This window comes from Hypomesus transpacificus, chromosome 23 (genome assembly GCF_021917145.1).
Source record: "Hypomesus transpacificus isolate Combined female chromosome 23, fHypTra1, whole genome shotgun sequence".
NCBI classification, from domain to species: Eukaryota; Metazoa; Chordata; class Actinopteri; order Osmeriformes; family Osmeridae; genus Hypomesus; species Hypomesus transpacificus.
In genome coordinates, this window is record NC_061082.1 from 7,926,088 (window position 1) to 7,951,369 (window position 25,282).

General features: G+C 48.5%; 1 protein-coding gene across 1 annotated transcript in view; it reads left to right on the forward strand.

Moving 5' to 3' along the window:
- The window catches only part of gli2a (GLI family zinc finger 2a), a 57,077-nt gene that overhangs the window by 18,631 nt on the left and 13,164 nt on the right, over positions 1-25,282 (forward strand). The window contains exons 3-5 of the mRNA XM_047046263.1: positions 13,382-13,487; positions 19,377-19,579; positions 21,562-21,762. Coding sequence (XP_046902219.1) covers positions 13,382-13,487; positions 19,377-19,579; positions 21,562-21,762 — 510 coding nt within the window. The remainder of the gene's footprint in view (positions 1-13,381; positions 13,488-19,376; positions 19,580-21,561; positions 21,763-25,282) is intronic.

Sequence of the window (25,282 nt, forward strand, 5' to 3'; positions counted from 1 at the left end):
GCGAGAGTACCCAGCAAAAGTCAGGAGACTGTTTACTTTTCTAGATGCTTCCTTGTCTTTGCAAGAAAAACAGTCATCTACCCTGAGAGTTTTTACTGTTTAATTTCTTCATTGTGTAGGATAACCCTTTAATTACCCCCGAGGAAGTTCCTTAAGCCTCTGTCAGCAGCACAACTGGCGGGCTTGACAAGACTCCCTTTAAAGGTCCTCCCATTCTTTATTTCACTTGCTCTCTCCCCCTGTTCATTTCCCCTGTTCATTAGCACTTGTGGGGTTTCTGGGCTCTGGCCAGTTAGTGCTGTGCTCCAGGTAATGTTTCCTTCCGTCTGCCAGGCCTCGCTCTGTTGGTGGAGACTCACAGTCTGGGCCTGGGGGGAGGAGGAGAGAGAGGGATGAACAGGCAGGCCAATAGCCAGGAGGAGCGAAGGGAAGACTGGCCAGACCATCTCTCCATTACTTCATTCATTAGACATTCACGTATACACTGCAGATGCTGACAACTCAGTTTGTATGGTTTCCAATTGAGACAAATGAAAGTGAAATACTTGCAATTATGCTTTCAACTCAAGAATGTGCAGAAAGCCTTACATGGGATGGGTTGTGTTGAGTTGTGTGTGAAAAACTTGCGCCGTCTTTTGCCTATGAATGTTACCCTACATTAGTTGAAAGTGGCAAGAGTTTCCTAAAGAAGTTACCTACTTTACAATATAAGTATGATGATCCCTGAAGGCCTGGCATTTTGTTGAATGAGGTCATTCAGAACTCTACACTGTCAAGCCCATTTGTTACTGTCTGCGTGCCAAAAAGGTCTAACACAGATCTCTTTGATACACCGTCTTATAGTGTTGTCAAAAGTCGAATTTAGAGCATGTCAGAGTCAGATAAACTGTGAGAATATCGTTTTTGCAGGTGTTCGTGTCTACCAGCTCTAGAGATGTCGTTCTCATTTTCTAAATGGGGCCTTGTGAGCCTGTCTGGTCAGCCCCGTGTTCAGGAGAATGTGAGTAGGCAGCTTGTCAGACAAGGACAGACAGTAATTGGCTTAAAGCTCGCTAAGAAAACTTACTTAGACAGATTAAATTGTATCAATACTAAACGTATGCATTTCCATTCGACACAACCACAATAACAATGTACATATCGACCCCAATTTGGGCATTTTTGCTCAATTGCTCCCGTAACCTCTCCTATTTCATAGGTAAATGGTCTCTAAATGTTGTGTCGGTGTTGGTATTTTAGCTAAACTGTAACTCTTTTCACAAGCTGGCAATTTTTTTTCCATCCGTCTTTTACCTCATAGTAAAGAAGCTGTTAGGGGAGAAGAAACTGTTCTGAAGTTTCAAGTTTTACACCAAATTTACTGAGCAGTATTTTCCCTCTTAAACACACTGATGGGAATGGTTCAGAATGAACCACCTTTAGTTTCCAACACAGCTTAAAGTACTAATATACAAGGTGCTCGTTCATCATGGTTTGCCGCACAGGTGTAGGGGACTTTTCCTTTAATGTCCTACCCCCCTCTGAAATGGAGTAATTAGACATTACATTTACATTTAGTCATTTAGCAGACGCTCTTATCCAGAGCGACTTACAGTAGTACAGGGACATTCCCCCAAGGCAAGTAGGGTGAAGTGCCTTGCCCAGGGACACAATGTCATTTGTCACATTAGTAACCGCTCAGCCATCTGACCTCCCATATAGACAGTTATATACAATCTGGTGTTCCCCAGCGCTGGGTGACTGGAGGTCTGGGGTGACAGAGTCACTCATGGCTGTCAGGGCGATGTGTTCTATGAGCTTATTCCTCCAACGGTAATCTGAAATGGGACCAGGCTTTCTGGGGGCTGATTAGCTGGCCGTTGAATCGGTGCCTCCTCATAGGACCCCATCAGGGAGTAGCATCTCACTAAGCATCTGTGTCGGAAAAGGTTCCAGTCACACTGGTATGTGTGCCCCTCCCTTCCCAAATCACATCCATGGATTGTGGTTGAACGGCCTGCATGAGTGATCAACATAGATCAGGCAAAGAAAGCTCTCGAGTTTGTGCTGCATGCTGTGTGCGGTACAGCACTCTTTTATTTCCCTATATTAGAAAAATAAGAACATAGCAACTGTTAAGGAAATGTAATATGTGCACGCAAGTGTGGTTTCTCAGATCAAGGTGTTTGGTACCCACAATCCACTTACAGTATGAGAGGCTCATTCATTCGTCTGTCCAGATTTCAGATGTGTCTGGGGTGCTTATTTTTAAGTATAGGGACCCAGGAATAACACAGGGGCAGCATGTGGCAACCTCCACCATCAGGAGGAACCAGCCTTGGCCCAAGAGACACATCTGCAGCACATGTGGATCTTCATCAAGGCCGTGCGGCGGCGATTGTTAAACTTCAATGTGCTCCCAGATTGCGGGGTTTCTTTGAGGGGAGAAGCAAATGCTTTTTAATCAGAGTCTTGGAAAAACAAGTGGTGTTGTGCATTAACCCTATTAAGATCGTCCCAGGCAGCGCTGTAGAAGGACCAGATGTGTGTCTTCATTATGGATGGAGGCGTTCCTCAAGATCTTGTCATCGACTCGATGCATAGCACTTTTAACATTGGATATCTTCAGACTAAGTCCTGGGCAGAGTGTTTTGCGATGAATTCACTATGCTTTTGCTTGATAAATGATTTCACTTGCTTCATCATTTTTACTATAATTCCAGGAATGTGTGTGTGTCACCGACTGCATCACAGGCACTGTGCACTAGTTGTTAAAATGTTAACAATGCTACCATACTAGAACAGGCTTGTGCATTTAAATGCATACAGTACATACTACAACCGATGTTGCCATTGTGACACAATTGAAGGCTTTTGGAAGCTTTCCCTTGTGATTTCTCTGTAGGCCTAGTTACACACTTCTCAGTTAAAAACATACAACCAAATCAAGTCAATCTAAAATAACAAAATTGAATCAAGTCTACCTAATGTTTTTGAAAGAACTGCCTTTTCTTTTTTCCGGTTCTGTTCTGCATCTCAGTAACGACAGCTGAAGTTGTGCTTCAGACTGGTGAGGTAGGGTTACACAGGACCCTGGTAAGGGACTAAATCAGAACCTGAGTGCTGCATGTAGAAAGGCTTGATTGTATTGCTGTCATCACTATTCTTTTGATTGTGCCGTTTCCAAAGCAAAGTATGGAGTATTTTACAATTGGCATTAGAGGGAGATGTAATTTTTCATCCTTGACATTTGTGTGTTTTGACAGATTCTATGAAACCATGATATGGTAAAGCAGACTACAGCAAATACACAAGGAAATGTAGTCCAGATGTGAAGAGAAATGCATACTACAGGTCCTACACAAATTCTTTGATCCACTGGATCCAAGCAAAAAAAAACCCGAACCTCGAACACATACCCAAACTTTTCATTCTTCCAGGAGTAATTTCTCCTGTCATTAATGGAGTGATTACTAAATGAAGGTGCCGGCCTGTATTTGATGTGATAATGACCCTCACTTTCAGCTGTGACAGCCTCCATTGAACACACTCTCTTTCAGTCGCTGACCCTTTACCACAGCCTCCACATGCTTCATCCTGTCCTGTCTGGGAACAAGGTTATTAAGACACACTTTAACTTCACCATCTCAATCCACCCTTTCAGTCGTCCACAATTTCGACACCCTATGGCCATCTTCTAAAACAGCTCACCAACCTGTCTGAGCAGAGTGGCACACTGCAATCAGCAAACAAGCGCACCGTCGGAATCCTAATACCACGCATGTTGTCCTTCTAAATAGATGAAACATAGTCAGGGAATGGTACTGGTTCAGAGTACAGGACTGTAGAGGTGATTCAGGCAGGAGATGAAAGTGTGTGCGTGTGTGTGGCGGGGGGGGGGGGGGGGGGGGGGGGGGGGTCAGGATAAAGAGAGGGTTCCAGACCCTTTTAGACTGTTTGCTCAGACTGTTGCATGCTCCTCTCCATCCTCCTGCTCCTCAGCTTACACTTAGATCAATATAACACGATGTGGGGGCAGTCTGGGGAGGAGGACGGAGGCACGCACCCCCTCGCCGTCTGACAATATTGACTATGGTGTTGAGAGGGATTAGAGGAGAGTGTGTGAACAAGCCGTAGTGGGGTCTTAATTGACTCCTGGGCGTTATTCCAAACACTCTAGAACCTCCAGTCTAGATCCTTCTGGAGGGCCCTTGGTGGACAATCCCATCAGAGAAGTGTAGATTTGCTTTGCAGATTTAACGTCAACTGCGCTCTAGAAAGCTTTAAGAATGACGACTTCAACAGTTTGCTGTGTGCAAAGACACGCTGAAGGATGATAAAGTGATAGGGATAGTGCACTTTTGCCCTTTCTTATTTGAAGAAAACACACTTTGTCTCAAAGTCCCCAAAAGACACGTCACCTCTGATCTTGCAGAGTCACACCAGCGAACCACAGAGGCAGCTCTATAAATAACACAATGTATTGTCACTGGATGCAGTGACAAATGACTCTTTATCTTGAGCCTTGTTGTTGTAGCTGACTAACGTCCCAGCCACTCTCCTTCCTCTCTGGAGTCTGTTAAGGTCTCACCTGCCGGCTCGTCAACACAAAGATAGGGTTTTATCAAGTAAGAATCAACATGAGACTAAGCACTATATATATGTATTTTTTTGCTTTGCTTTGAACTAGACTGGACCGGTTGTTCTAAACAAGATTAACAAAGTTACAAGAAGAAAGTGTATCCTTGATCCTTGTAAGGAAACTGACCTGGCCTCCAACCCAGGGCCCTCCAAGTGTTCCAGTGCTCCTCAGTAGCTGTGGGTCTCACATAATGACATCATCTCCACATGAGTCTGTTTGGTGGCTTTCCCAATCTTCTAAGTGTAGGCTAATTAAGACAGACATGTAGACTCACACGCTTCAACTTCTCCTTTCTTCCACCCCTGCAAATCCCCCCTTTAAATATCTTCACCTTTCTGCCAGTGCGGCAGTGAAGAATGCATCATGTGTTTCTCATAACCCCCTGTTTATTTGACTTCCATACTCGCATCAGCGCCAGGTAAACACACTGACTGCTCCCCAGCTAGGCTGCCACTAGATAGATGCTGGCTTGTGACCTGGGCAGGGAGGTGCCCTACACTGGGGCACCAACAGTAACACGATGGACACTTATGCCAATTGACTGAAGGCCCGTACAAACTGGTATTCATTTTCAACAGTTTAAACAGACAAAAACATTGATGTTGAACCTGCAGTCATCCAAGAGGAAGCCCCTCTCTATGTCTGGAGAGCGCTAAAACATATTTTCCCAAATGTTTTCTCACAGCGGATCATCAAACCATGCTAAGTACTTTTGTGTGCTCGGAGTGCTGCAGACAGTGTATTAGAACTCTCTTAGTGTTTGGGGAAGAGGAGCACTTCTGCCTGAGGGTCCATGTACTTACACACACTATTCCAGGAGAGACAACACAAAAAGGAGCCCGTTTGGCAGATCCTGAAGTTAGCCTTTTAATTCATGCCTTTGTTGACTCTGTGCCCTCCTCTTGTTTCCCCTCCCCCGGCCCCGCTCTTCCTTCAAAACTCTCCACTCCTCCTTCACTCCAGCATGAAAGCGAGACGGTTTGTTTATTTTTCTCTAACTCGAACAAGGAGATTGGGAGTGCATGGCCGCCATTTGATTTAGTGATTACTCACCAAACCCATCGAGAACACGACCATAGTACCCCCCCAGCCTCAGTCCTACCTAACAACCCCTAACCTTCAAACCACGTACCCCCTAACCCCTCCCTCTCACAACCTATGTACCTAGGTCAACCGGGGCTTCACAGACACAGCCTAGCTTGTAAACAGCTCCTCTGTCCACCAACCTAGTAAACACCCAACAGCAAGAATGCGCACCCATTGTCCAGGAAGAACGAGAGGTCCTCTGTGTCCCTGCCCCCTCTCCTTGATCCCCTTTCAGTGTCGGACTTCCATGCTGAGCTATTGGAAAATCCCCCGGTTTCTCCCCACCCCTGACTGCCTCCATATAAACCAACCCGGATGCTCTAATTAACAGCCTAATCTCTGCTGGGCCCTCCGAAAGAGAAAAAAGGGAGGGAGGAAAAAAAGGGAGAGTGAGAGAGACAGAGAGAGAGAGAGAGAGAGAGAGAGAGAGAGAGAGAGAGAGAGAGAGAGAGGTGGGGGGGGGGGGGGAGAGAGAGAGTGGGGGGAGTCTCCCCACAATTCATTATCTATGTGGCTACAGGGCTTTGACACAGGCGGTGAGTTTGTGCTATAAAAGTGCTATGAAATAAAGGCCTGTCATAAATCATTGGAATGTCTCTGTGTTGGATGGATGTGTGGTCAACTCAGCTGCTGTAGGATTGGACAGTTTAGGGGTTACAACGTAAATGTGACGTTGGTACATTACGTTTAAAGAGCTCTATTTACTACTTTTACTCAACTCAGAGCAATGGATGCAAGCATCCACAGTGAATGTATTATGTCAGTATTCAACAGCAAAGTTAGTCTAATCTTGAATGAACTTTTATTCGCAATTCAACTACATGAAATGTATCCCTTCTTTGTGTACTTGGAAGGCATGATGACAGTGTGAAACAGAATGTTCAGAGAACCCAAAATAAGATGTGTGTAAGGGGATCCGCAGTCCGCTGCTGACGACCTGTCTGACTCGCCTGTAGAAAAGCACCTGAGCACAAACCAATCACACAGAGACTCTCCAAGCCCGTGCAGCTGTTCCTCATTAGTGATTTTAAAACAAATTCCCAGAGTGAGATAGTTTTCCAGCTGAATTCCCTGGAGTGAGGGGCCAGACTGCAGGGAGGGAAGTTGGATCTTTGTGTTCTGTTTGAGCGGACCGGTATTATCTCATTGTGGTAGATGAACTAAACAGAGGCAGAGACGGTTATGGATCTAAGCTGTTGTGGATGTTTGGAAGTGGCGATGTAAAGTCCATCAGCCTTTGTAATGCTGTGAAATGAGTAGGCATACATTGCCCAGCAGAATACAAAGTTGGCACTCCTGAAAGTCTCCAAACTTTCAAGTGATATACACAGAACATTCTGGAACTTTCGCTAGAATGTTTTTCTTGAGTGCTTTAGTTTCAAAATAGACTTCTGGGTTGACATTAGACTGTACCTTTATTGTTCAGACACAAAAACATGTGTATTGTTTCGTAAATAGAGTTCACATTTACAGACCCTGCATGGCAGTTTGATAGAGTCCAGGGCAGTCTCGTCCCTGAGACACTCTCCAGCCCTGAGATAGAGTCAGAGCCCCAGTTTGCAGGCTTCCCGGGAGGGGGGGGGGGGGAGAGAGAGGGGGGGGGCTCACCCCAGGGTGACCCCCAGCAAAGACTAGTTTCAGATTGATGTGCACGGGCCCTGCTCCCACGCATTTGCAGATTTGCAGTTGAGGATACTTCCTTTACTCCCTGCCCCCCCCCCCCCTTCCTTTCCCCTTTAAATAAGACTCTTTCAGTGCAGTGGGGGGTGGAGGTTGCTGAGTTAGCGCTGACTATGCCGTCATCAGGCCGTGAGGCTGCTCATTGTGCTGAGGGCTGGCAGCTTGTCTATCAGCTGTGACTCAAGGGTTAGAGGTCATGCACTACACGGAGCCTGGGTGCTGTGTTGAGTTCTCGCGGTTTGAAGCTAAGAACAATTTGACTCTGTCGGTACATTATCAAAGACTTATCAAAGCTCATTGTGATAGAAGTACACAGACACATGGTCAAACTAAAACCCAAAACATCACTGGTCATAGTTATTATGTATATAATAGGCCTTGCTTCACTTACGTGAACCTAAATCCCCTGACTAATTTCCTAGTCTGTCTACCATTATCTCTTCTGTTGTGATAATGGCCTTTGTGCTCTGTAAGGTAATGACTTAATCTGGCCCACACCTGTGTGTTAAGCAGGGTTGTTAGGAGAGCAGGTGATAAATCAGACCGTTGTCAGGTAGCTGATTATCCTGACGGCTCATCAGTCTTACAGAGACCCTCAGCCCCCTCACTCTGGGCTGGCTAACCCTGAGGCTGACCCGCGCTACGCTAACAGCATGCTAACAGCACCGCTAGCTACCTCCACTACCCCACGGATCCCCGCGAAGCTGTAAACGCCCGCCACAGAGCCGCTCAACTCCTGCGCCCGGTCCAGTTCTCAGCTGGGTGATGCATGGTGGTCGTTAGCCCGAGATCCCCAGACATGTCTGGCCTGCGCTGATAGCTATGCTCCCCATACGACCAAGTCCCCTGGCCCCCTACCCTTAACACACTATCCACCGCTAGCTCTCTGTGGTGTTAAAGAGGTGAGGTCCGAGGACCACGGAGGCCTACGGACAATTAGCAGAGCCAGTCCGGCACCTTCCGTCAAGGTGATGCATCATGTGGATGCTGGTTTGGGGGTCGATCGGGAGCAGTGATTGGATGAGAGCGGCCTGCTGTTTGACTGTGACGGATCACAGCAGTGAGAAGCCAGTTGGGTTCGGCTCTGTAAACATGCACAGGAAAGGCACTCGAGCCCACTACACAACGCCTGATGGAGATTGTACACATCTGCGGGTGCCCATGGTAACGGGATGTAAACACAGCCTGGGCCTTAGCGGCCAGTACTCACACTTGCAGTACACACACGTCTCTCACACACAGTGGAGTACAAACTCCCACTGTCTATTCACAACACACGTCCAATCAATTAGATAAAGCATTTTATGCTCAGTTTAGAAATACTCATGTCTGATGTTCTGTCCACTTACCCTTGTCCTTAACCTCAGTTAGCACCATCCCGAAAATCTAGCGTAGGAGTTCCTATAACACACATTCTAGAAGGCTGATCTCAAAGACAGGACTCAACATGGTTTCACTTCAGCTCTCTCCCCCCTTTATGACTAAGTCAGCTAACTGTATTGTGTGGACATGTGCCAGTCTACAACTGGAGCCTAATGGACATTGTTCCATTTCAGTATAAACATCTCATTTCCTAATGTACTATAAAAGGTTGCAGGACTTCAAAGTGAGACCATACCCACCACTTCACAGAGCTCACTCAAAATAGCCCCCCAAAAAACTATGTTTCCATTTTAATGGGGATTTCAGAACACTTTTTCAGTCTCGTAGACGTTATGTGCTTAGGCAAATAGAGATTATGTGTGCCTTAATGAATTTCCGTTCTACCTGTCAAGTGTTGGGCTGGAGACCCTGACCTAATCCACTTACCTTCTGCCCCAAATCCTCCCTATCAATAAAAAGGGTATCATTTTACCAGCCCCGAGGGGTGTTGAGATGCAAGAGTGACTGTATTAATGCCTCCTTTCAGAAGTGATGGTGGTTTCGTGCTCGGCTGTAAGCCCCTAATCCTGCCGTCGCCAGGGCTAACCCTCACACTGGGAAGGAACCAGCAGCCCTGGGCAGCCTAGACCTGCAGGGTTCACCTATGTGGAGCGCTGGTGAAGTGTCAGACCAAACACAGAGGCATTAACCTAGTCCACAGGGCAGAATGGAGAGACAGGGTGGATATGGAGGACTAGGAAAAGGCCTGTTTGGATCGGGCTGGTAACAAGTTGCAGGCCACCAAGGAGGCTCTAGTAACACAACCGTTTCTGGGCTGTTGCTTCTCAAAGTGCAGTGGAGGACGACAGGGACGTGTGTGTGTGTGTGTGTGTGTGTAGCTGTTGGCATGGCGCTGTGTAGTTAGGACCCCATCCAGCTTATTCTGCTGGAATTTCCTGTCTGAGTCTTCCCCCCCCCCCCCTCTCCTCCTCCTCTCCCCCCTCACCCCTCTTGGAGTGAGAGAGAAAAAAGCTGCTTTAATTACCCTGCCCAGGCCTGGCCTCTCAGGATATTGTTATTATCACAGAGTGCTTCCTCAGAGGATGAGACCCTGCTCTGCTCTCCTCTTCAGCCTGGCCCTGATCTCAGGCTTCGTTCGGACAGGCTCTGTGTCTCCCCCATACGTCGCTCCGCAGAGCTCGCTTTGAACCTGTCCGTGCCCTGTGTTAATGTCTAACACCTGGAATTGTCTTAAGAGGTAGATCAAACCGGGCTTAAGACCCAAACAAGAAAGAGTAGATGGTTGGTTCTCACAGGTCTCTGACAGGATGTTTGGATCATCTCAGGCATTATGATGGGGGTTAGGAGCAATAATATTTGTCGAGAATCTCCAGCCAATGTCTTAGGATGGAACTTAAGAGAGTTTCAGGAGCCCCCAGATACGTCCGTGAACACAAACAAGCACCAGCACCGTGTTGAGGCACATTCCTCTGAAGCGGATCGAGCCGGGCGATCGGTATGGAGATAAAAGTGCAGCAGAAGCCTGCACGTTCCCAGGTTTACCTAAACTGAGAAAGAGATGGACATGCTCAAGGTTGTCAACATTGCAGATCTAAAAACCTGGTAAAATATTCAGCAGGAGCCAGAAGTGTTATCAGTAGGATATAGCTATGCTGTGCGGCATGACCACAACAAAAAATATTGTTGAAATTCAACCGTGACCGGTGTGTACTGCTATGTGCTCTTCTGGCAGATGTGAGTATAGGTGTCACCGCTCCTAAGACGGATGAATGTGTTAAGCCAAGGGCGGGCGTATGTCTGTGTTGCTGCGCTGCTAGGATCCCAGTATACCAGGTAAAGGTCCCTGTGGAGTCCCCCAGATACCTGCCTAGTGTTGTCCTGCTAGCCCAGGAAACAATGCATCTGTCTGGGTGATGAAGCGTCTGTTCAGCCTGTCCCCACATCCACCTCCAACTCCAGGAGCTCAGGCACCAGGATGTCTCTACTGGGATGCCCCCCCCCCCCCCCCCCCCCCCCCAGTGTTGTGGTGTGTGTGCGCGTGTCTACAATCCTCCTCGAACATGACTTTCAAGACTCTCCCAGTCTTCTTGGTCCACATCTATCCTGCCGGGCTCACTGGTCCACTGACATCTCCTCGACCCATGCCCACCTCACCCCTTCTGCTCCCATCTCCCCTCTCCCCTCCCCGCCCTCTCTTAAGCCCTCAATCTCCCCCCAGAGATGTGCCGCGCACTCACAGAGAAGAGGGGGCACGTTTGAATAGGGGTAGCTCTTCTGCCCGAACTCATTCCCCATGACTTATTTTTACTGGGAGCCTCTTTCACTTTGTGGCATACAACTTGACTCCTAAGTGTTCCTCTGTCTCACACAAAGAAGAGGGGGGCCTGTTGGCAGGCGTCCAGCCCCAGGGCTTCACAGAGACATGAGGCCCTTTTGGATATCGAGAGGCGGAGAGCGGCATTTTCACTTATACCGATGCGTTGTGGTGATTTCTCCCTCTTCTCGTGTTTTTGCAGCCGCGCAACTTGCCTGTCAGGTGTGTTTTATACATCATGTCGTCAACGGCTGAAACAGAGAACAGATGTCGCCGTTTTCTTTGATGGATAATAGTCAGCTGGTAAACAAATTCCTTGCAAGTCAACTGTCATTTAGTTAAAAACACCGGTACCAGTCACGGAATCAACCTATTTTGCTGTTAACCAATTGCCACATTCTAAAAGGATTAGAGGAAGGTCCAGTCCAACAGAAGCAATCTTTCCAACAATAGGCTCAATCAGGGATAAGTGCCTGTAATGTCTGGCTTTGTGTCTGCCATAAGCCCCAAAAATAACACCTCACATTTGCCTTTAGGCAAAGAATTGTATTACCGTTTTAAAGTTTTCATAGCTTTGGTTTCAGCAGTCTCTGTGCTGTGATGAAGCTGAAGTTTATGTCAAACACAGAAGAGAGAAACATGTTTGAGAAAGCGGTTCAGTACCATGACTTCAAACACACCACAACCCAGGATCATGTCTCTGTACTGGGCCCAGCTCTCTGGCAGCTGTCAGTCCAAACCTCAGTCCCAGCTGCCGTCCATTCCTGGTATGTAGGTCCCACTGTAGCCTCGGCTTGGCACCCCAACACCCTGCACCCCAGACTTCCCTCCCAAGCAGTGCCCTCTACCACTCCCCCAAGTCCCACAGGTCCTCTCAATCAAAGATAATGATCTGATCCCCCCCCCTGACCCCCCCTGCCCTTTAACCCTGGTGGTCTCTGCTAACTCACTGATGCATATGATGCACAAAGAATTTAAATACAACACCAGGGATCAACTGATCAACCACCCCCCCTCTCTCTTTCTTACTTTCAATTTATCTTTTACTTTCTTACTTTTTTCTCTTTCTGCCGCTCTACCGTTCTCTCGCACTCTTTCTATCTCTCTCTGTCACCGCCCCTCTCCCTTTCTCTGTCATTCTTTTTTGCGTCGCGGCAGTGCACAAACATACTAGGCTGAGCTATACAAAAGAGACCCTGGGTGACCCTGTAGTTTATGGAGTCAATCAGGGCTATTGTTTGGATTTAGCTGAGTAACCTCTTTGATTATTTTTGTTTTCGTGATGCACATATTTTAAAAGGAGGATTTTCAAACGAGGAACTGAATCAAAAGGTTGGAGATCTCTCCGTAACTTTATAAAGAGCCCGAAAAGTTTTTGTGTAATCCCAGTAACGAGTCAAGTTCTGTGTAGTTCTTTAACTACTTTTACCCTAGGCTATCAACGTTTTACTGCAGGAAATTGTTGATTTGTGAATTTTTTGTGTCTCACATAAAAAACACAATCATCACATTACATTCTGTTGCCCCTATTAGAGATGGCAGGTTAATAATGGGCCCCACACTAGACAGACTGGAAGGCCCCAATTACTGCAGAATTATGGGAACTGTAAATGGTCCAGTTTCACCCCATGTTGTGTGTGTTCGGGTGTGTGTGTGTGTTTGTGTGTGTGTGTGTGTGTATGTGTGTGTGTATGTGTGTGATGGGCCACTTCATCGCTAGAGTCAGTCAAGCTTCATACTGCTTGGCTGATTCACTTCTCTCAGAGTACAGCTGTTGACCTTCTCCCCAGGCAGTGACTGAGCTAAAACTGTGTAGCCTTTAACCGTTTGGTTGCATGCTCGTGCTAAGATTGCCAGAGTGGATATTGGATATCTCCGTCCGTACTGAGGAAGTGGTTCACTCCTTTTCCATTAAGTTATTCCATGCTTGTGTTGGGACAGTAGTATTTCTTTCTTGTGGTTTCTCCCAACCACCACTATAGCCCCACCCCCCCACCCCCCCAACATACACACACCCACCGCCTCTCTCTCCCCAGTTCAAAGGATGCAGGTCTTTGTCAAAGGCTCAGTGAGATCTCTCTCATGTCAGAGATGTAGGATTCCTCAGGATGACTTTGATTATTTATTTATCCCTCTTGGCCTGTGTGATAGTGCCAATATTTGACACAAAACTGCGTAGCCAGCTCTGAGATTCATGTCCTTTGTATTGTAGCTTTTTTCTGCCTTTGAAATATCCTGTTTGAAAGTTGTGTTTGAAGTCTCTTCCTTCCTCACTCTTCCTCTCCTCCCTACGTCAGGTCCTCACCACCTCTTCCCCACCTTCCACACGCCCATCCCAATCGACATGCGGCACCACGAGGGGCGGTACCATTATGAGCCACACCCCCTGCACGCCATGCACGGGTAAGCATTCCTTGCGAAAGTCATTAGGAGTTGATGCGAGGGGAAAGAAATATGGCTAGCTTTAAGAAAGCCATGGGATTAGTATACATATGTATATATTCCTTTTTTGACCATCTAGAATATTTGCCATTCGTCATTTCAATTTGTGGCACAGGATGAGAATGTGCAATACTTTATTGAACCTGTTAGACTCATCCTAATACTGCAGCTACGAGTTCCAAGGCCTGTCTCCACCCTGTTGAACTGTATTTGAGCTAACTCCCACCTCTCACCAGCTCCAGCAAGGGAGAGAAGCTTCTAGCTCTCTCACGCTGAGAGAGAGAGAGAGAGACAGAGAGAGAGAGAGAAAGAGAGAGAGAGAGAGAGCCAGCTCCCTATCAAAGACAGATGAGACTGGGGAGAGGGGAGTAGAGAGGAGCCAGGGTAGCACTGCTACAACAGAATGTTAACACTTCCTCTCGTGCCTCACCTCCTTGCTGACGGTGTAGGACTTGCATGGCTGTGCGATGCTAGCATGATGCTAGCACGGTCCAGAGAGTTAGGGAGTTTTGCCAGGACACGTCCTCTTCCTATTCCACAGAGATTGGATTCATCATGCACAGATATGTGTATGGAAAAGATATTTCAAGCTTATCTCACTTGCAGGATCGATGTTGTCTCTGGCAACCTTTAATAAACACATACTGTGTAAAGTAATTTCTGCACACACACACACAAATCCAGGATTCGATTCCCTCATGTGACACAAACAAAAAAACAGTTTGTATATAGAATAATGAATTAAACAGTCACACTTTTTAATCACCACACGTTTGTGTGTCTCTGTCTTGTGTAAATTAGTCCATGACACACTTGCTTGCTCACGGTCTTCGATTTGGTGTTGCTGAAAGTTAGGCCTCTTTAACAATGCTGTACCACTGCTTATCTTCAAAGCCTCAAATCGGGAGGTAGGAGTAAAATCAATAGGTCTCTGGCAATACTGTGGTACATTTAAATTCACAGATGTGATAGTGATACATACTTTGTGGCAAAGCCATTCATCACCAGCCAGACCAGGGAGGAGGAGAGAAAACACTGTCCGCACCCTGGCTCTCTGATTAATGTGATGTGGTCTTGACAGTGTACCCCTAATTCATCAAGACCCTGATCTCGACGTCTTTCTCTGTGCCTTCGCCAAATTCAACTAATTACCGGTGCGTTGCTCTGCAAATGAAGTAGGGGGTGTCTTTGCCCGCTGTCACCGCTTTGTTACCTTGTCCCAGCGGCGTGTCAGGGGTTTCTGTCCTGTCTGCCTGAACGTGGCGTCTCCTCACAGGGCCCCTTCATCACTGTTTGCGTCGTCCATAATGAGAAGGTAGGTCCTTCTGTCAGGGCTGTCATAGAGAGAGCGATTGGACTGCTCCTGATCCCTGTCTCGTTCTAGTAAGGTAGGCGCTGCTTCTTTAATACCTGCCTGACATGGAAGCCTCCGGGAGATAGAAGGGCTTCTTTTGTTTTTCTCCTTCTAACTGAAGGCAGCTTCCGCCAACTTTTGATCCATCCGGCGTGGACGTTCGACCTCCTGCGCGGTGGCCCTCCCCGTGCAACTTCTGGGCTGCTTTGCGGTGCTGAGTCGTGGACTGGCACCTCCTTTGTGAAATAGCTCAGGAGCTTCTGGCGAGGCAGTGTTCGAGTGGAGCGTGCTGCAGATTGTGGCTGGCGGGCATCTTCTGTGTGAGCCCACGAGTCAGGGAAGCGGTCCTCTGCCAACATGGTTGAGGGGGTAATTAGTATCCAAAATCCAGTCTTTCCGTTTCCAGGACCTCAATGACAACACAAGGGATGAGAAAAACAGATCTGCACACTCATTCCAGGATTGGTATTTATGGTTTTTGGGAAGCAGTTGGGGGGGGGGGAAATTGCAGCATTGAAATCTGAAATGTACCCAAGGTTTTCGTGTGGCTGGACTGCGGCCTGCACCGCCCCGGCACACAAACAGATGCGGTCCATCTCACCAGGCAGTCAGTCGGTTCAAGACTGAACATGGAATGTGTTGATTAAATGGGCTTTCCAGATCAACGATTTGTGTTTTCTGTCTTTGTTTGGTGTGGTTGTTCGTCGGACGGAGTGGAGCTGGTTCCTGAGCGTGCTGATTGGCTGTCAGTGTGTTGACACAGTTTTCTTGCCATGTTAGTTTTAGCCTTCTCCGACCCAATGGGATTTTGACTGTGCTCGTGATATACTGTGAGGAATGCATTCATGAAAGAACAGTAGCAGCTATCAATCACACACCGCTGAAAATCAATAGAGGAAAAATGGTTGTGATTTATCTCAAGCTCTAAACATGATTTACCGATGCTTGAAGAACATCTGATGTCAGTGTCGAGGCAGGATTATAGATAATTGCCTTCCGTGCAAGCCCCATACCTCATTAGATTTCTTACTCCAACTGTACTGTATGTTTCTAGGTCATCCCTTTGTCCGTACACCGAAGCATCTCTTTAAGGAGTAGTACATCAAGCTACGGTCCAAATCTTTAGCATCCTTATGAAGGCCCCAAAAACAACTATGTTAGTAGCCGCCCTCAGCCCCTGTGGGGTACTGGGTGATTTATCTCAATCGGCTTAGCTGCCCAGAAGTACAGATGAGAGCGCGTCACGTCATCATTCATCTACTGGGCCAGTAGGGAACATGCCAGAGAGGCAAATACTGAGTCGTTGGCAGGTCAGGCTGGGACTAATGCAGGCAGGAAAAGTAGACAGACAGACCAGGCAGAGACAACCAAACACACACAGACTAGTGAGACACAAACAGGGAGACAGACATACCCGCAGGTACTGCACGCAGAAAGGTCGACAGGCATGCAGAATTCCACTCAGGCAAGGAGCTTACACTTACAGAAAACCCAGGCATGGAGATGTGATACAAGCAAAGGTTTCTTTAGTCCGGGGAGGGGGGGGGGGGGGTACAGTCATTTAACTGGGCTTAGAAATCTTCCCACTGCAGCTGTCATTCTGGATGCACGCAGCTATGCCCTCACTCATTTCCTTTCATTTGATCCTAACATGCAACACCTTGTCCAGATCACACACGAGAGATTCAACAATGAGATGACAGGGAGAGGGCACCTGTGTAATCACACAGTGACGTAAACAACAATTACCCCAAAGTGGAAATGTGTCGTGTTTGGTGGGACGGGAACAATCACTCTCTCTCCCTCTACCTCCGTCTATCCGCCGACACAGCGACGGCACGTGAGTGTCTTGTCTGTTTGTCTCCATCCAGCTCCTCATCTTCCCTCAGCAGAGCCACCCATACTGCTATGATGGAGCTGTGTTTAAATGACAGGCCCAGGTGAGCGTCAGAGGCCCGTCTCCCAGAGTCACATTCATCCTCTGTGACTAAGGAACTGGAGGAAAAACAGTTCAAGTAACGTCTTGTCAGAAAGGGGGCGGATCGACAAGGCTTCAATAATAGTAGCTGTCAGAGAGGTCTAGTATTTGTAGCCTCCTGACAGGTAAGGTAGTAAATTTTACCTTATTATCAGAGACTCAAACACGCAGCAGGCAGTTAACGTGATTTACTGTGGACACAGTATGTGTTGACATTCTGCGCTGTAGCCGGAGAGACAAATATTTTTGGTTGTAAGGGATGAAAGGCCATTCCACAAACACAGCATTTTGCTGCTGGGAGCTTTGTTGTGAAAATATAAAATGCAGGTAGTTCTCAAAGTGATATTATCTCACATCCCCTTTTAAACTGTTAACAGAAAATAGGATTGTAACAAATCTATGATTGTAAAGAGGAAATTTGTTTCTACCAATAGTTGCTTGTGTTAGTTTTACTGTTCAACTTCTATACGAGGTAGGGAAGGGGGCCAGAGCAGTAAAAAAAAATATGGCAGTATTCCCAGCAACCACTACTGGGACACTCACAGTTTCAATTAAGCTTACTGACTTTTGCAACTTTTGACTATATTGCAAATAGTTGAGAGGAGTCCAAATCCACTGTGAAAACACAACATACGCCTCCTGACAGCTGTGTTGATAGACACATTTTTTAGCGTTCTCTTCTAGAGAGGGGCTACAACACAAGAGGAACCTCTGATTCGGAGGTGCGGACCACGGGATTGACCCTTTGGACTCTTCCACGGGTTTTGGATCACCACATTTACCACCACGGACTCCACCACTACTAGTTAGTACCAGAGAGAGAGAGAGAGAGAGAGAGGGAATTAATGAATGATGTAGACAGAGAAGAGATGAGGGCCGTCCGGTGCCAGAGCAACCGACCAGCGTCTGAAGAGGAGCCCCGAGATAATCTGAGGGTCTTGTGCCAGGCTGCCAGCCTGTTTGGAGAGGCGGGGGGAAGCGTGTTTTTGTGTATGGAACGTCTGTTTCTTCTCAGCTTTCCCTGAACAGAGAGCTCTTTATTGGGCTCCATCAGAGGGGGCTGACAGCAGAAAGTTGGCCCACAGACAAGGCTGCTAGTCTGCAGGCATTTACTGGAAACGGGGCCTGGCTGGGCTGGACTGGCTGCAGGTTGGCCTCCACACAGAGAGGGGAGTATGAATGGGAGACTGAGGTGAGCTAAGACCCTGCCAAAAACGCTGGACCTCAGACCTGGCCTTCTCAGTTTAGGTGGACATGCCCCTCTCAATCACCTGCTTCCAGCCACAGAGGATCACTACAGAAATCTGCAGAACGTAGAAAGAAAAACGGTATCCACACTCAAACCTTTTCTCAATTGCACCCTTTTACCAGAATGAATCTGCAGAGATGGCATTCTCATTCCAGGGTCAAAGTATATGGACGGGAAATTATAATTTGCTTCAACTAATGGAGGGTCAAACAAAAAATGTCAAGGTGGCCCATGAATAAATTCTGCTTTAAATATCCTCATTATGAACCAAATGCATAGGTTGGACGCAAGTTTTTTGTTGACTGTTCTGCATCTCTACTGCTGGGTACAAGGCCCTCTCTGCAGTACAGAGGACAGTAGTTTAGTGAGTCATACACCTGCTCCTTTTTATCAGGTTGAGCAACTAAGAAATTAGGCAACACATGACTGCTTTGGTCTTTGTGACCGGTCTTCCTTCTCCTCATCCTTTCTCTCACTGCACCTCTCCGCCCGTGAGCCTGTGCCTGCCTAGTGTGTTCTTCTCCAGGGAGAAAGGGACAGAGTACAGAAGCTCTCTCCTTTAGTTCTCTCCACAACGTAGACTAAACCAAAACACCAAACACACACTGGATCCCATTAACAAAGCACCTCTGCCGACCGTCACACACCCGTCATTCAGTCCTCTGCCCTCAGAATGCAACAGCGAAAGCTCCCGCCTGTCTGTCTATGTTCCTACAAACAGACTACCACTCACCCTCCCACTGACGACAAATTTACTGCCTATCCTGATTCGACCTGTGGGCTAGCCAACTTCAAACATGCCGTTGTCATGTCAGTCTGGCAGTCAGCCAGGAGGTGGCCAGGGAGAAGATTGGTTTGAACATACAGATGTGTTGTGTCTTATCAGTGCCCTACAGGCCTCATGCCAGACAGGTCGAGCGTGCCCACCCAAACCGCAGACTTCATGCGCCTGCAGTCTGAACGCCCCGGTCTGGACTTGTTCAGCGCTGCAGGCCTTAATATGTGCAACAACAAGGAGGGATCATTACATCAGGAATGAACAATAAAGGGAAGGGATTGGAAGTGGATCAGGAGGATTCCGTTCCAACGACGGATCTGCCAATCAGACAGGCAGGAAGGGGGGCAGGCAGGCAGGCGAAGAGAAAGACAGACCAAAAACATTGAATGTAACATTTCCCTTTTCTCTTTGTCTCTCTGTACTTCTCTCTCTCTTTCCTTCCCTCTCTCTCTCCATCCCTCCCTCCCTCTCTGTGCGTGTCTCTCTCTCAGACCTCCAGGACTTGGGGGCAGCCCGGTCATCTCAGACATCTCCCTGATCCGGCTGTCTCCCCACGCCGCCGGGACAGGGGAGTCTCCCTTCAGCGCCCCGCACCCCTACGTCAACCCCCACATGGAGCACTACCTGCGCTCCATGCACAGCAGCCCCACCCTCTCCATGATCTCGGCCGCCCGTGGACTCAGCCCTGCGGATGGTAAGACCCACAAATACTCTCATCCCTCCAATGTACAGTGTGGATCGACTCACTCCAGAGTCTATATAGAACTTTGGAGGTCATTCATGGAATGCTTTGCGTACAAATGATGTACATTCTAAATGTAGGTTCCCTGTCTAGTGTGGGATAATAAATGTACAGTACATATAAAGTCAGGGCCACGCTAAGGTGCTGAGAGGAGATGATTGGTTGGAGTGAGGGAGGAAGAAAGACTTTATGTATCCTGTTCACTTTAAACGCTGTTTGGCATTCCACATCACTCTCACAGCTTAACTTCCAAGTTTGCTCACCACATCATCAAGCCCACTTTGATAATTAGTCCAACAGCTATTACACTCACCAGCATAAAACTTGCATCATGTGTGTTTCTGTTTAAGCGTGTAACACCTGTGTGTGAGTGTGAGCCGGTTTCATGCGTGTGTGTGTGTGTGTGTGTGTGTGTGTGTGTGTGTGTGAGAGAGACAGTGTAATGCTACATGCACACACTGGAAAGCTACAGTACTCTCCCTACAGTACTCTCCCTAAATGTGTTTTAAGTGTGTGAGCAAATGTTTGGGTATCGGAAACCATGGAAATGAACAAAGGCAAACAGAGAGGCGGAGAGCCCAGCCTGTATTGAGTTCCCATGCTGACAGGCCTGTCTTCACAGCCCTGTTACAACAACAGGTTGGTGGGGAGAGAGGAGCCTGAGATAAATCACCCAGCCCTCTCTGTCTGTCGGCAGTAATGGCTCCCCTGCTTTCAAGAGAAGCAATGCGGAAGAGATCCTGTCACTGATACGGTGCCAGCAGAGTATGGCGTAAAATGGAGGGGGCCGAAGGCCGAGGGGAACATAAATAAAGTGTGCTCAAAGCCGCGGAGTCTAGCGAAGCATCCAGGAGATGATGCGGAGATAGAATACCTGAACGTGGGCCTGTTTCCAAAGTCATTTTCCTGCAAAACCAGACACATCACATGTGGGTTTAATGGATGGTTTATATATATATAAGAATAACAACATAAAATGTAAAAAAAAAACGAATGAAGTGATGGTAAATGTCTTGGCAGAGTTCCTGTCTGAAAAGTTGTCTACTGACTTGGTGTCCCGGTGACTGCTATCGAGTTCTCCCCAGCACAGTGTCTAGGCATGCCCCCCTCCACCCCCACCCCCCCATACACACACGCTTACACACACACATTTTTACACACATTCGCATACACAGTCTGTCCACACATACAAAGCCCCTGGCTGGAAGTGATTATGTGATACGGCAGGCATGGAGAAGCTGGAGGCTCTGGCTGTGTCGCTGGACCCGTACAAACACATGCCTGTTCTGCTTTACCACCACCAGGTCTAATTGGTTGTGATGGATCAGTTTTGGTGTGGGCCGTGGTTTTGGCAACACAGAAGAAGGGGCCCTAACCTACACACACACACACCCACCCCCGCCGCCCCCCTCTCCCTCCCCTTCATACATCCACGCTCACCAGCGAGGGAGACATTAGCCTATGACACATCCACAGGGGTGAAAGGAGAGCAGGAAGCTGGGAGAGGGGGAGGGAGGGGGAGGAGGGGGGGAACATGGTCATGGTTAACCCTCGGTGGGTCGAGGAGGGATGAAAGACAAACAAATCCATCTCTCACTCTTATAGCCCCTGACACTTTTAAATGTGGGTTTACTGGGTGCAGGTGTTAACACGTTCTACATCAATATTGCCGTTGTGCTCCAGGTTTTCCCTTCCACTACGGACACCGTTTATGGCTTGGTATGCTTGTGTGTGTGTTTCAAGATGTCTGTCACAAGTGATTTAGCTACAAGAGGTGGAAGCACAGAAATATGCTCGCTTTCTCTTTCCTCTTCACGAGAGTCCCTCTTTCGACCTCGGCAAATCTCCCAAACGAGCCCCCGGTCACGTGATTTGTCCGGTTCGTCCGTCCATCCATCCGTCTCACCTCTCTCTCCCTCCCTTCTCCTCCTCAGTGACCCACGAGCATCTGAAGGAACGCGCGCTCTTCAGCTTGCCCCCTCCCCCGCCAGGGGCCAACCCTACAGAGTACTATCACCTGATGGCCAGCCAGAGGAGTCCCTACGGAGACCTGCTCCTGCAGACCGGGGCGGCCGCAGCGGCGGCGGCGGCTGCGGCCGCGGCCCATCTACCCGACTACATCAGTCCCGTGGACGGTAAGAACGCGAAACCCCCCCGCCCCGGGGTCACCGGGGGAGCGTTGTGCGAGCGGGAAAAAAAAACGGGTTCAGCATTTGGTTGGCGACCCATATGTAAAGCTGTGCCGTCTGGTTCCCCTTGTAGCTTAGCTGCAGGTATGTTAATGCTATGCTTTTCATAGAAGGCCTTTTCCTTCTCCTTCTTGTGGCTTTTGGGTGGAAGACTTCCCCCCCCCCCCCCACATCAAAGAGAGAGGAGCTTTTTTGGACATATAAAAGCTGTGACTCGTAGCGGGGGGGCTTATATAAACACTGGAAGCCCTGGGGCTGGCCACTCGTAAAAACAACTGTTCCCCCCTCGCAGGCCTCTCATTCACTCACTGGTTCAGGTGTGTTGCTCGGTTATGAGTAACATCCTACACACCGCAGTACCCTTAAAAGGGCAAGCATGTGTGTTGCGGGGAGAAAGAGAGAGAGGTAGAGAGAGAGGCAGAGAGAGAGGGAGAGAGAGAGAGAGACAGAGAGAGAGAGAGAGAGAGAGAGAGAGAGAGAGAGAGAGAGAGAGAGAGAGAGAGGAGAGAGAGAGAGAGAGAGAGAGAGAGAGAGAGAGAGAGAGAGAGAGAGAGAGAGAGAGAAACAGATAGACAGAGAGAGAGAGGCTGAGAGAGAGTTCTTTGGCAGTGGAGGTACAGTAGAAAGACACAGATATCCTCCATATCTGTTCTGTTATGGCAGGTATTTATCCACATCCCCTGTCCTCTCAATCTAATGGCAAGGGTAGTTTGATGACCAACATGTACACATACTGGAATGCAAGCAGGCAGGCATGCAGAAAGGCACCCTTGCAAACAAGCAGGTAGGAGGGCAGGCAGAAAGACTAACAGAGTCATACCTGTTTTTGAACTGTATGATATGAGGCATTAAGTCCTTGACCAAAATGGATTGGTCGATCTAAGTCTGCTGTTCTAGGACCAGGACCAGGTTTTTCAAGGTAAACATCTCCAAGAAGTCTTCATGTAGCAGTGGCCTTATGAAAGGGTGCCACAGTGTACGCCACTGAGTGGAAGATTGTCCGTGAAATGGATCCATTCGATGCCTGACAATCAAACATATTCTCTCGCAGGCCTCCATGATGGGGCTTCCGTCTCTGTTTCATCCTGCCCCACCACCCACAAGACCCAAGCTAGCCTCCTGGCGGTGTTAATATCTAGTCTGCGTGACCCCAGCACCAGTATACTCACGCACTCACAGGAAAACACCACAAACACCCCCCCCCCCCGGCTCCACTGCAAATATATGGTTTAAATTACCTCGATTCACTTAATAAAACATGAAGAGGCAAGGGTCGGTTGGGGGCATCAGAGGTTGTTACCCCCACCTTACCCCCCACACACACACCTCCATCCCCACCCCTCTGACCACCACTCGCACTGCCTGCCCGAGCTTGTTTGGAGAGACTGTTTGCTCAAACACCCACAGCCCCGACACAGCGGCCTGCCTTCTGCTCCCTCTGGCAGCCCTCTGTGGTCTCCTCCCCAGGGCCAGGAGTGATGTGGTCAGGGCTGGGCCGCTGCAGGGCTGGGGTCTCTTCCATGGCTACCCACAGACACAGGGTCCGTATTGACCCAGGCCCAGGGCTAATGGCTCCTCGGACAGGCTGGCGGATAAAGAGCTTCATTTACTGCAAAAAGGGCGATAAATATGCGCCCAGGCCGGCCGTTTGTTTTGGAAGACTGCGCTGATAAAAATTAATATGCATATTTAAAAATCAATTTATGCTCTAATAAATTCAGTGGACCCACCGCAAGAGCGAGACCTCAGTGAACTCCGAGCATGCTTCCTTTTGCTGACTTCAGTGTGTCCATTAGTGAACATGAGAGCTCCGGGTTTAATAGCTTCAAGACCGACAGTCACTGTAAAAGTCTGAAAAGTCTTCATGGAAAGTTCTGGATGCTAACGTCAGTGCCGGGGAGTATTGTAAAGTTTTAAGACGGGCTGCTGTTCTTACTGCTCCAGAGAGGAACATCTACGGATTAAAAACTGAATTCACCATTCAGCACTGTAAACCAACCACTTTAACCCAGGAATGTTGCTCTGGAAATTACACACATACTGAAACTGCTGTAAATATGTCATGATGAAGTTATCCAGTCTGCCAGGGCGGAGCATACTGTACTGTACTATACTGTAAAAAGTACTGTTTGGACTAAACCAGTACATTTGTCCTAATATAATAGTCAATGAGAACAAGCCATGAAGGTAATCTGAACAGACTGTCTGAATCTACCTACTGGATGTTGCTGTTGTTTGAGTGTACAGTACTTGTCAGTCAGTCTGCTCTAACAGGCCTGCTGAACAAACACAGGAGACACCGTGCCATTGGCCACCGCCTGCCGTAGCCGTTTCGAAATGCTCCGCTGCGGTGCCAAGTGCGTGCCTGTGCCAATCGTGTTCTCTTACGCTTTAATCACTGCCTGTGTGTGACGGGCCGACACGGCCGGCTGAAAGAGCAGTCTCCGCTAAAACAACACAGATCCATTTCCCCCCGCGACGCGAGTCTTCGCTACAGGCTGGGCCACGCTCCCGGGTCTCTCTGTGTGGATCAAGTCAATCTGCTGCACGTGTTCATGTCGGGGAGTGTTCTCCCTCCCCGGATCTCACTGAAAGGGGGGATGGGGAAATGCTAGACCCTGGGTGGATGAGCACTTCAATACGTGGATCGATCAGCGACAGGAAGCTTAAGGTCCGGGCAAGCAGGCCACAGGCTGGTCCAGCACAGAGCAGAGCATCACCTGTGGTTCAGCAGCACTGAGTTTGCTTCTACATCCTCACAGTGCGGACTTGAAGGAGGACACTTTGGTATGGTACTATTGGTGAGCTGTCATAAGATCAGGCCAATCCAAGGCAAGCAAGGAACAGGGAGGGAGGGTGTTGGGAGCGGACTGGAAAACGCTCAAGGTCCCGTGACAATAGCTGCTGCCAAAGCAAATGTCTGCCATCCTGAGGAAAAAGAGATTCCAGTGTGTAGGAGGGGGGGGGGGGGGGGGGGGGGGGGAGGGGGGGGGGGGTTAGCCCCCACCTCCAGACTACATACACAAACACTTACTGTACAAGCACACACATATACACACACACTGAGTGTACATACACAAACACAAGGCTGGCTTTAGCAGGACACTGGGGGCTCATAGAAGATCCGGCGCGAGCCCCTCTCTAATAAAGTTTTCAGTGATGGTATTAGTGAGATTTACCAGGGAAAATAAACACACACCCCCCCCCTCCAGCCTGGGGGTGGCTAAGCAGCTAAGCAGAGCAGGCCAGGCCTGGACAGGACAGGATAGACTGGGATAGGGCCCAAGTCATAATCAGATGCCCTGCTTGTGGTGCACAGACTTCCCTCGAAGCTGTTCCTCCAACGATCTGTTTCCCCCCATGGAGAGCCAGAGAAACGTTGCCCCGAACAAGGGGTGACAGCCAGGAGGAGGCCTCTCCTGCCCTGCTCCTGCTGGGGACGGGCCCCCAGAGAGCCCCGCTGGTT